A 12715-nucleotide genomic window follows, 5' to 3' on the forward strand; every position below is an offset into this window, starting at 1 on the left:
AGCCAATATGCATTGTCTAAAAGCGTAAGGACTCTTTAATAGGTTTGAGGCCAAAAACAGCTAAATTTACAGATTATGAATCATTACGATCTTTTATGGCCTGGCGATGACATTTTTTGTAAGAGTCATATCACATTCTTGCATGAGTCATATCACAATTTTGCATGAGTCGTATCACATTTTTGCATGAGTCAAAAGCGCTGATAATACAAGAAATAATTGCAGAGCGTAGCATATACAGCTCGTGTTTCAGAATTAGGCTCTTTTTCCTCCCCCCCCCCCCACCTCACACAAGCATCAATTTTATGGTCTAATGAAAGGTTTTACAAGTTTTATTATGAAGACCAAATATGTTTGTCATAGTCTTTTTTAGTCATAGATTTTTTATGACAATCGGCCAATGTGAACAGTAATTTTAATTATAAAAAATTGCAGGTGGGGGGAAAAGGAAAAAGAGCCCAGAATTGGCAAGAGTGCAACACATCAATCCCATTGCTTTAATTATCTGCTTCATGGAATTTAGATATTTTCGGTTGCATCCCCCTAAACTAAAAAAATTGAAAATGAAACTTTTTTAATACAAAATTGGAATTATCATGCTTAAAAATTCAGGATTGATATCTCGAGAATTGAATAAAAGAATAAAAAACACAAACTGAGTGACAATTAAAAACGCTTATGGCCCAAAACAGGGGCGGATCTAGGATTTTCTCGAGGGGGGGCAGATTTTTGAAAAACTTTTGAAATTCGGTCGACCTTTTTTTAGGTAGACTAAAGTGATTTTCTGAGCTCTCCCAGAGCAGTAAAAAAAACCCTGTTTTGGCCGAATTTTCTGCGCCGCAGGCAAGTTTATTGATAAAACAGGTCAAAAAAGCAGTTTTTGGGCCCTTTGTGGAAAATTTTGACAAAAAAAAATTGCGTTTTTTTTGGCGCGAGCTCCCCCTCAAAGTGAGTATAATGTTGGCGCCAAAGGCGCCTTTAGAAAAAGTTTAGGGTTGGTCGGCAAAAACTGATTTCTTAAAAAGTACCAAAGGGGGACCTTTTGGGTTGGCAGGGGGTCGAATCCCTGAGGAGAGGGTGTCCGTCCCCCCCCCCCCCCCTAAATCCGCCCCTGGCCCAAAAAGAGAGCACATCAAAAAAGAGAAAAGAGCCAGTTTGAGTTGAATAAGTATAAACCCTGAAATTTTTCCATTATAACTTAGCATTTTGTAATCACACTTTTATTTCGGACCAATTTTGGAGAAATGGTTATCATAACGCCACATGTCATAATGTTTTAGTTGGCTTTTACGAAATTTTTTTTTAGAAAGTTTTTTTGTCATTTTATTTTGAGCAAAACTTATTTTTTTTTTATGTTTTTTTTTTTGAAAAATTTTTAAAATAGCAAGCAACGGTATCACAAACAATGGATATGAACGCAAAATTGTTAGTTTTTTTAAATATAAAATCCTAAGTTTAGTTGAAATTTCCTTGAAATTCTGCATTTTTATTTGAGGTTTGCCTAGTTTTCATTTTCCAACAAATCTAATCTGCTATAATTCGGGACGCAACAAGTCAAATGAGTGCATCTATAATACAGAAATTGTTAAATGAATTCTATATGCTAAAAAATATTACGTAAAAGAGGTAAACAGTCGATCTGAAATACTTGCAAACCAGAAAGCAGAAACTTTTTGCAAAAAATTCAGCAAATTTTTTGAGCAAATTAACAACAATTTGAAGCATTTAATTTGAAGCATTTAATTAGTCTTCCCAGAAAATATTTCAGGAAACAGCTCCATTTAAAAAAAAATTTGTGGGAGGTGTTTAATTGTTAAACAGCCCAGCTGACCTCCAAAGACCAAAATTGAAAAATTGCTAATCGCACAAACTTTTTACTTTTTGCTAAAATTGTGTAATTAATTTTGAATGATTCTTTTTTAGTATTGGCATAATAAACTTCGACGTATCGACGTAAAGTAAAATCAAAGAACTATTGGCAAAAAAGCATATCATACAATTTCCTCTTGTTTTTTTTTCAATAAAAAAATTCCTCAAGAAACTTTTATTTAATCTTTTTCATGCACCAGACTCAAACACACAATTTACATACTCACATATTTTTTGTAGTGCATTTTTGTATGCATTGGGCTATCAATTTTTAACTCAAAGTGTCCAATATAGGGGCGGGTTTAGGGGTGAGGGCGGGGTATGAGGACGCTTTTTTGTCTCCTCAAGGATTCGAACCCCTGCCGACCCAAAGTGTCCCCCTTTGCACTATTTTGAGATATCATTTTTTGGCAACGGACCCTAAAAACTCTCTTAACGCGGCTTCGGCGCCAATATATAGTAAACTTGAGGACGGAGCGCGCGCCAAAAAACGCAATTTTTTGGTCAACATTTTCCGAAAAGTGCCGAAGAACGTCGTTTTTTGGCCTGTTTTTTGAAAATTTTGCCTCCGGCGCAAAAAATTTGGCCAAAACACAGTCTGTTTAGTGCTTTGGGAGAGCTCGGAAAGTCAATTTAATCGAACAAAAAAAGGTCAACAAGTTTTCGAAAGTTTTTTGATAATCCACCTCCCTTTTGGGTAACCAGGGTCTTTTTTTTGGTTTATGGAAAAAACGCCAAACAAAAAGGCGTTTATGGTCGTACACAATTTGCAAATAAGAAAAAGTGCAAGTGATAGTCATAGAACTTTTTTGATTTTTTGTGACATATGGGATTGCATAAAAGTTGTATGATAAACATTTCTAGTAAACTCAGACTTTTTTGTCTGAATACATCAAAGCGTTTTCCTAATATTGATCAGCCAAACGAATTCAAACTTTCATGTGTGCTTCCAATCGATTAGGAAAGAAAGTTGGCTCTGTGCTGGTGGCAAAACCCCACGCTTATTGTATCTCCTAGTTTGAAAAAAGTTACGGTTGTCCCATTTTAAAATTATACAATACCCTTTTTTGTCTGCAAGTCCCCTTTTTGCTCCCATCCCCTCCTTTGGGTCCCAATTCAATTTGAAATGATTTCCCAGCCGCAATGTTTTGATTACTTTGATAAATTTTAACAGAAAGTGAATAGCGCGCAACAATTATTTCAAATTAGCCGAATTGGTAATGTTCAAATCCCTATCACTTAACAAAAAACTCTTCTGGGTTTAATTTTAAGTTTTTGGCTCAAGACATCGATATCTCAAATTATAAGCAATTTTTGTCAAAAGCCGATAATTCAACACTCAAATTTGGCTTGAATAAAAAACATCTCGACAATAAATGTTAACTTACTTACTGATTTTGCGTTTCATACGCACAGAATGATTTGCATTCAAATTATTGTTCCGACTTTCGTAACGAAAGTAACGGAATATTTGTGATCGGGGTGGGTTTTTTTCTTCAGACAAATTTTGACTTTTTAGTTAGTCATTTTTGAGGGATTTTTTTTATATCGTTCAAAAGGTATTGTTGCCTTGAGCTTAATTTTGAAAAAATATTTTACCTGTGATTATTTTTTGTTAAATTATGGGGGTTTAAAGATTGCCATCTCGGTCAATTTGGGACAATTAACGCGCGATATGTTTCGCGCTATTAACGCGTAAGCGAGATTTAATTCCTCATAGAAATCGTTCCAAATTGGTTCAGGGAAAATTATATGCCATAATTGATTTGTTAATAGGAGTAAAATTTATCCCTTTGTACTTAATAATGGCGTGTGGGGGGATGTTTTCACAAAAAAAAAATCAATTTTTTACAAAAAACTTTTTAATTCAAATTTATTACATTTAAATTTTCCATGTTATTACTGCTCCATAAACCTTAAAAGGCAGTCGAAACATTCAAGGCTTCACCCTGATATGAGCAGTCTTGTTTCGACCTTAGAAAATAACGGAATTTATATGCTTGAGTATTTTTGTATACAGACTAGTTTCCACGATGTAAACAAAGTTTTTATTAAAAATTTTTATATCCCAATGAAGATATCAACCCCTTGAGTATAAAATAGCAAAAAATAGTTTAGCTCAGTTTTTTTTAGAAAAAAAATAGGGGGCTCGAAAATAGCCAATTAGGCTATGTTTTTGACTAATTTATACGCGATTTTTGAAATTCATCCATGATGATGAAAGCGTAAGCATCAATCTTTTAACCATGGCAAATGTACCGCACTCATTATGACTCCAAATTGATCTGAAGCAAGCGAAAATGTCACTTTAACTTCCTATACGATTCAAATAATTCGTTTTGGCTATTTAGGAGAAAAGACAAAGTTTTAACTGTTTAAGATGATTTCAAATACATTTTCAAGGAAATAAAAAAACCTGTCTAAAAACGTTATTTTTTTATTCCAGAACTGTCTGTGAAAAAAATATAGTTGAAGCAAATATTCGGAAGTACGAGCAAGATTAATTTGTCCAGATTAACGAATTGTCGGTTGCTCTGCAATTATCACATGGGGGTTTGAAAATGTTCCTTTTTTGACAAGTAACTCAGAGTGAAACATTTCGTTCAATCGTGTTTCTTAAAGGGCCGTTTTTTGTTCAAGACAAGGCAAGATCCAAATTTTAATAAATAACAGTCCGCTCGTTTGTTGATTAAAAAACAAAATCCAGCAATCAATTGTCAAATTAGCATGCTCGCTAGATACTTATCAGCCCAAGCAAAAAGCTCAGGAAAAATAATCGATTTTTCTCGGCACGTGGTAGTTTTTGGGCATTTTAATTTTGAAGCTTGAATAACGACTGAAATGATATGAGATATTCCACAACCTCAATTGCTGTCTGTATACACTACGGCTGGGAAGGAACTTTAGCCTAGGGTTGGTTTTTTTCCTCCGCGAGGGTCAGGTACCTCGAACGCGCATAGGGCGAAAAATGTATTATCATTTTAAAGCTCTTTTAGTTAAGGAAATTGCCTTTGCTGTTGAGAAAATTATGATCAAGTATTTCCTACTTCGTTTTCTTTTCTTACTTTCAGCAAAAAAATCGTTCACATCCTTAATATTCTAATTTACTTTAGGTAACTTTTAGCCGTATCTGTACTGTTAATTAATATCCAATTTCAAGCTCAAGTTCAACTCATTATTACAGAGCAAAAAACGGAAATGAAAAAAAAGTACATTTTTTTTCAATTGTTTTTTTTTCTACTTTTGGTACTAAAATCACCGCGATTAGAAAATTGTGCAAAATTGTTACAAAAGCTCCAATGAAGAGGCGATGTCCCGAAGTTTTTGAAGATGGGAACCGTTCGTTTCAACGTCAACTAAACCGCACCCCCTTACCCGATATCAGCTAATCAAGTAATACAACCTATTTAGGTTCAGCGGAGTGGAATACGAGAAAAAACTGTCAATTCTGTTCATCTGTGTCGGCTGTGCATTCGCTATTTTGACACTTCCTGATCTTTTGCTCCATTTGATTGACACAATTCACGAAGAGACAAACGAGTGGGTGGAGCAACAGAAACAACTCAAGGTCGTTGTGCAAACAGTGTTTTGTGTGAACTTTTCAATCAATCCTCTCATTTATATGTTTATGAACAGTTATTTCAGATCGAAGATCAAACTTATGTTCACGTGTCAGCGAGAAGTTATCTAAAAATAAATTATGTTCAGGGTCTCTTTAACCAATCCCCTAATCATTTAAAACGTTACCGCTGAAAAATATTGTGCCTTTTAGCGAATGCTCCCCCTCCCTCCTTGGAGAGGGCAGATATAGTTGAAGAGATCCGATTTTCTCTATAATAACTAAATCTAAATAACCTAATATCCCAAATTACGCCAAACACAATATTATACAGGCTATGACATTCTTAATGAGTTATTTGTCTCGAAATAAGCCAAAACGATTGTGATCTGAAGATTTGGAATAATCATCAGTGGGCCACCGTAATTTTAGCTCATTTCCCAGTTTTTTGAGGTACATTTTTGATGCATTTTCGAAAAAATATTAGAGAAAATTCATTATCAATTTGGATTATAGAAAATTTGACTAATTCTCAGCGCTGTCCAGATGAATCATCGCTATCATGTTGCATTAAAAGTGTATGAATAGCAACTTTCTATACTGTGGAAACGTTTGGCTATCATTCTTCCATAAATTATGAAAACACAAACTTTTTTCTGCTTTAGCAATTACTCAGCTTTCTGGCGTGTTTATACACGTGATAATGGCTTTTTCAGCACCCCAGATTTTCAATCAAATCAACTTTATCGCTTCAAATTATCTTTCTGTATTAGATGTTCATCTGCCATGTTTGTTTTTAGCTGTTTGATGTGAACTATTTGTAACTTGCATTCAATTTAAAACGTAGAAGTTTCATAGATAATAGTACTGATGATTTGTAAAAAAAATAGATGTGTTGGGTTTGTTTTGTTTTTTGACTCGGTTTTATTCTAGACTTTCTAGGTTTTATCTAACTTAAGGCAGATAGTTCAGCCGTCTCAGATTAAATAAATAAATATTGATCAAAAATTTAGTATATTTTCAGAAAAATGAGAAAAAGAAAAAAAGATGAAAAATTAATTTTGCTGACATTCAATAGAAAAATTAATAGAAAACCTTATACTTGTTGTTGCAGCACAAAGAAAAACAAATTAAAGTCTTAAATTAGTTGGACCGCTGAGACAAAGGGTTAGATACTAAATGGCGAACGTTTTGTTAAGCAGAGAAAAAAATTAATTTGTTTAAACTTAAATTAAAACGAACAAAAAACCAAGCTATATTTAAAATGTTCCGGTATCAAACCAATCAGCAAAATGCTCCCTTTTTAATAATTTTTGTAGTGTTTTAAATTAAGTTCTATTGATGTAAAAAAAGGCAATACAAATCTGTTTTCAGTCTTGGGTCTTGACTTGGACAATACTCAGACTTGGGTATTGTCACGACTAAATTTTCCATTGACAACGCCTATTCCCTTGAAAATTGCAGATCCATTTCACCCCATCCCAACAAGAACCAACTTTTATTCATGTTGAAAAAGTATTAACAAGAATTTGTAATTATGCATTAAAATATTAAATTCTTTTTTTTTCGATAATGGAAATTCGCAAAAGAACACTACTTTCTGAAAGAACAATCAAAAGTTTATTCCCTCTGCTCCAAGTTGATTGGCATCCTTGTTTTCAATTTTACTGCAGGGTAGTTCAAAACAATTGAGTTTAGACCTTCTCTTTTTCAAGGCAGTTTGTTCCATTAAAAAAATGAGTCATTAATTGCATTAATTTTTTTTGGATCGTAAGCAGAGAAGATTGGGTGATTGCATCTCATGAAATGTTAGAACTCTATTAAGTTTGAACTGGTCAGCGTTGCTGTGAGTTTTTCCAAACATATCATTCTATCTTTTTTGATTCTGTGTAGGAAAATAGAATTAAAAATGACAAGACTGCTTATATCAGGGTGAAACCCTGAGTGTTACCTCTTCGTTTTTATTTCTATGCAGTAATTTAAAATAAAATAAATGATAAAATTTTCAAAAACAACCTGAAAAAACTTTTTTAGAAAATCAGCCCCCCGCACGCCATGCCAAGAAAAAAGTTATATATTTTGGATATAGCAAAGTATTAAATAGACCAAAGAGCATGCCTGACTAAAATTTGGACCGAACTCTTGTGGATTAAATGTGTGCTTACGCGTTAATAGCACGAAATTTATTGAGCGTTAATGGTTACAAAAAAACCCATAACCTTACAAAAAAAGATCACAGGTAAAATATCTTTTTAGATTTGGGCTCAAAACAGCAGTACTTCTCAAATGATACAATAAAAATCTGTTAAAAATTGCTAGTTAAACAGTCATAGTTTGTCTGGAAAAAACCAACCCGAGCACAAATAATCCGTCTCTTTCTTCGAAAGTCGGAACAAAAAGTAGAAGAACCAAATAGTTAAAATAAATATTCGTTAATATAAATTTTGAGCAAATATACGTAATTAAATAGTAACTAGAAACCATGAGAACTTGTGCTTTTAATTGGTTCAGTTTCTATAGAAAATGGCATGAATGAAGACCCCAATCGCAAAAAACCGTTTATATATTTTACATTATCATGCTAAAGTGGATGTTTTTTTTTCGCTGAGCACGAAAACTGTTTTGATTTTCATGACCAAAAATTGAGTGTCTTGTTTCGAAAGCATATATTTTGCAATTGCAAAAACGCATTTGAAACAGTTGAATCAAGAGATAAATCAATTTTAGTTGATCATAAAATACACAATTTGCAATCAGACTGATATTTTTTGAAACAAACAGAAACTCGTTACAGTTTTCGACAGCTGAGATTGTTTTTTTTTGCATTATTTGGCTTCCTTTTGTTGCGTCCATCGAGGTGTTGTTGATAACAAAAAAGTTTTAGTTGACTTGAAATTGGGTTTGAAAACAATAAATTATTTCACGCATTTCAATTTTTTTTTAATTCAACTGGTCCCAATTGGTGATTTGTGAACAAGTAAGGACAATGTTGCAAAGAGGTGTAAAGGTAACTCCTTTTTAGGTTGAAATATACGTTTGTTGCAAAATTTTTGCGTTAGCTATGCGAAGCAGGTAGAGTGATTGCTTAATCCATTTACCTGCTGCTTAACCACTTTACAATTACAAAAATGAACTTTCACCAAACCGTAGTTAGTAATTATACAACCAGCTTATTACAATTTTCGAAAAAGGTATTTAAAATGCAGTCAGACTTAAATTATGTCTACGGGAAAAAGGCTAATACTTGATGCGAAGCAGTTAAATTGATTGCTTAATCGCAAATCAATCAAATTTAACTGTAAGTACGAAAATATGGGTTTGAGAAAATAATCTTCAACAGACCTGAATCCGCAGTTAAATTCTTTCGTCCAGAAAAATTCAAAAAATATTGTTGATAACTTGAAGTAACTTTTATTTTGAAGGAAACAAACAAGGAAATTAGTTTTTGAGCTGATTTAAATTTAAATTAAGGGTTGCTTGAGGTACTAGTTTATTAAAGTAACTTTGGTTACAACAACTTGACATTTTCGCGCGAGGGGTAAGTAACAGAGCTTCACAGAATTTCTGATACGATACATACATAGCTTTTAAAGCTACTGGGATTGAAGGAAACTAAAACCGCAGATAAAAAAGCAAGAAAAGTTTCCAAAAATTTAGATCTACAATAACTTTCATTTACTTTGCGCGAAGGTCATGAAAATTCTTTTTGAGAAAAACATATCAAAAACAAATATTGAATAAAAAATATACATCGCAACAAAAGTTTGAAAAGCGTATTAACTAGACAAAACTTGAGCAGACAAAAATTAGTTGCATAAAAGAAACAGAAACTCGAAATAAAAATCAAGTTCCCTCCCTCCGGGCACATACAAACCTAATTTAGACAATTTTTTGCTCATACGACAAAATTTAGGGCCACTGAGGCGGTATACTATAAATGAACTTTTGAAACCCATTAAAAAAAAACCCATTAAAAAAGAAAACCATTAAGAAAAGGAAACAAATGAAGTTTCAACAGATCGGAGTTGGTAAAAGTACAACCAACTTGTGACAACTTTCGAATCAAAGGGGAACTAAAATTGCAAAAAAACTCGAAGAGTATGTTTTTGCTCTTTCACTCATGTTCTTTCACGACATGGCATAAATGAAAAATGAAATATTAGAACGCATGAAAGAAAAAAGAAATCATTTGCATAGCTTCGCGCAATTTTCCGGGCTCTTTCAAAATTTCCTGCGCTCTTTACCTCAGAAAGAGCAAAAACATACTCTTCAACAATTAGAAGATAGTTGAAGATGGCCTCGGGTAAAAGAGCCGCCATCGGGCACTTCGTGTCCTCAGGCCGGGTTCTTTTTCCCTCCGGCATCTTTCACCTATGTTCTAACTACTACAAAGTATGTCTCTTGGTTGACGAAAAGTCAAAGTAGTTTCGAAGATCAACAAAATTGGAGCTTATGTAAACAAGTTAGTAACACAAAAAACTCTTTCAACCGGTTGCAATATCCTCACTCATCGCAATTGTAAGAACTAAGAGCTTCCCTAATCAATCAATTTCTTAAGTTTTTGATTTCTACTGCACGTATACTCGGTACAACTATTATGATCTGCATAATTCAATTTTTCAACATTTAACGTAGATTGCTCTTTTCCTCTTTAAAGGATACTGCGTGGCGATGAATATTCAGTTGACCTTAATTTGCGAAAGAGGTAAATAGCTAATAGATCTCTAATTATACAGTTAAAAGAAGGCTTTTGAGGAAAAAAACTGCCAGCCTACCCGAATAATTTTCTCATTCGTAAATAACTTTGATCTTATTTTTAATTGGAACTGAACAAACATCGAAAAGAATTTTTGAGCTGAATGGATTTACTTCATTTAGGATTGTTTGACCTTTTGGTTCGTTTGCATGAAATTCTTTGGTCACAGCTCCCTGACATTTTTGCACAAAAGCAAGTCAGGGCGCCATTTTCAAGTTAAAGGCACAAAAAATGAGAGACTAGGAAAAAAATTAAATCAAAAGCACTGTCGAAAAATGTAAACGAAGTCGAAAAAAAAAGATCTACCAAGTAACAATCCTCAAAACACACACATCTTTTAGAAAATTAGTGACGGTTAAAAAAGTCTACAACCCGATTGCACAAGTATTTTGACGACTGGCAACAAAAGACATCTCGCAATAACAAAAAATTCGCATTACAAGATAAGGCGCAATATATACAGCTCCACAGTCTCGTCATCACGAAAAACTCTTTCAACCGGTTGCAATATCCTCACTCATCGCAATTGTAAGAACTAAGAGCTTCCCTAATCAATCAATTTCTTAACTTTTTGATTTCTACTGCACGTATACTCGGCACAACTATTATGATCTGCGTAATTAAATTTTCCAACACTCAACGTAGATGGCACTTTTCCTCTTTAAAGGATACTGCGTGGCGATGAATATTCAATTGACTTTAATTTGCGAAGGAGGTAGAAATGGTTACCAAAACAGAGTGCACTGGTCTCTAATTATACAGTTAATAGAAGGCTTTTGAGGAAAAAAATGCCAGCCTACCCGAACACTTTTCCCTTTCGTAAATTACTTTGATCTTATTTTTAATTGGAACTGAACAAACCTCGAAAAGAATTTTTGAGCTGAATGGATTTACTTCATTCAGGATTGTTTGACCTTTTGGTTCGTTTGCATGAAATTCTTTGGTCACAGCTCCCTGACATTTTCGCACAAAATCAAGTCAGGGCGCTATTTTCAAGTTAAAGGCACAAAAAATGAGAGACTAGGAAAAAAATGAAATCAAAGCACTGTCAAAAAATGTAAACGAAGTCGAAAAAAAAAAATCTACCAAGTACCAATCCTCAAAACACACACATCTTTTAGAAAACTTTCCGCTCATAGAATGCAGTATGAGGTAACAAAGCGGCTATATTTTACGCCGAAACCTTTGAAGCCAATTAAGTGATGAAAACTAATGAAGGCACGAAAACTGAAATGTCAGGAAATGGGAGTTGGTAAAGATACTACCAATTTATAACAAATTATAAAGAAGAGGAGTTAAAAGGCAGTCAGCTTCAAATTTTGTCTATTGGCTGAGGAAAGTTTACATGGGAAGATCCACTAAAAAAGGTGAACATGTGAACAAAGTTAGTGACGGTAAAAAAAAATCTACAACCCGATTGCACAAGTAATTCGACAACTCGCAAGAAAAGACAACTCGCAATAACAGAAAACTCGCATTACAAGATAAGGCGCAATATATACACCTCTACAGTCTCGCCAACTTGTGTGGTTGCCAACAGAGGGTTCTTTATACGAAATTCAGAGCTTAAGCCGAAAGCTCTTGATGCATAAGTTTAATTAATTTTCAAACTTTGCGAGTTGTCGCTTTCCTTAAAATTTGCGAGTCACTTTTGTTACCAGCTTTTTTTAGTTGCGAATTGTCGCGGTACAGCAGTACCCTTGGTTATCACAAGAGTAATAACTACCCGCTAACCCAATCAATTTTCTTTATCTTTGCTTTCTACTGCGCAGATATGCGCAACTGTTATTTTGTTACGTAATTCAGTTTTTGCAGCTTGTCTGGGCTGCTCTATATGGTTTACTACTTTCGAATAATCTTAGAAGAGCAGCAACTATTAATGCGGATGAATTCAAGTGATGCGGATCCTATCATGCCGTCACTAAAAACGTTTGTTCGCATCGAGTTTGAAGTTGTGAAAAAGCGCAACATCAAATCACCCTAAATCGCACGAAGAAAATTAAACATAGAGGCGAACCTTCGCTTCACAAACACTAGCGAGAACACGAAAAAATACAGCTCTAGAAATTGCAGTATGACAAATAGAATTAACCCTTGAGTTAGCAAAATTTCAGCTAGGTATAGGATTCGATCTGCGCCCTACTGCAAGCAGGAGATTTTGAATCACGAGCACTAACCACTCAGCCGCGCTCGCTTAACCACCGACAAACACTGGTCACGAATAAAACAGCAAAATATGCTAATAGATTGCCAAATCTGTTCAGCAAAAGTGGCACCAAAGACAAAAAGACACAATTTTGCAAGTAATGATTTGGAAGATAAAAAGTTGAAGGAATCCACACCACCTTTGCATGTGACAAATTGCAAAAAATAAAGCCACATAATGATTAAATTATGCAATTCAAAAAATTGCAAGGCATATTGTATTCAAAAATTTCTGGAATTGAGTTTTTATTACCATTAGGTTGTTTGAGACAAATAGCTTTTTTCGGTTCATTTGATGAAATAAAAATGCATCAACTGTGTTAACT

General features: G+C 34.0%; 2 protein-coding genes across 2 annotated transcripts in view; one reads left to right on the forward strand and one right to left on the reverse strand.

Annotated features, from left to right (window-relative positions):
- The window catches only part of LOC134854516 (uncharacterized), a 22132-nt gene extending 16260 nt beyond the window's left edge, over window positions 1-5872 (forward strand). The window contains exon 3 of the mRNA XM_063870807.1: window positions 5281-5872. Coding sequence (XP_063726877.1) covers window positions 5281-5560 — 280 coding nt within the window. The 3' untranslated portion in view covers window positions 5561-5872. The remainder of the gene's footprint in view (window positions 1-5280) is intronic.
- Window positions 1-12715, reverse strand: part of LOC134854554 (uncharacterized) — a 245060-nt gene that overhangs the window by 210487 nt on the left and 21858 nt on the right. The gene's annotated exons all lie outside the window — the stretch shown is intronic.

This window comes from Symsagittifera roscoffensis, chromosome 9 (assembly GCF_963678635.1).
Source record: "Symsagittifera roscoffensis chromosome 9, txSymRosc1.1, whole genome shotgun sequence".
In the NCBI taxonomy this organism is placed as follows: domain Eukaryota; kingdom Metazoa; phylum Xenacoelomorpha; order Acoela; family Convolutidae; genus Symsagittifera; species Symsagittifera roscoffensis.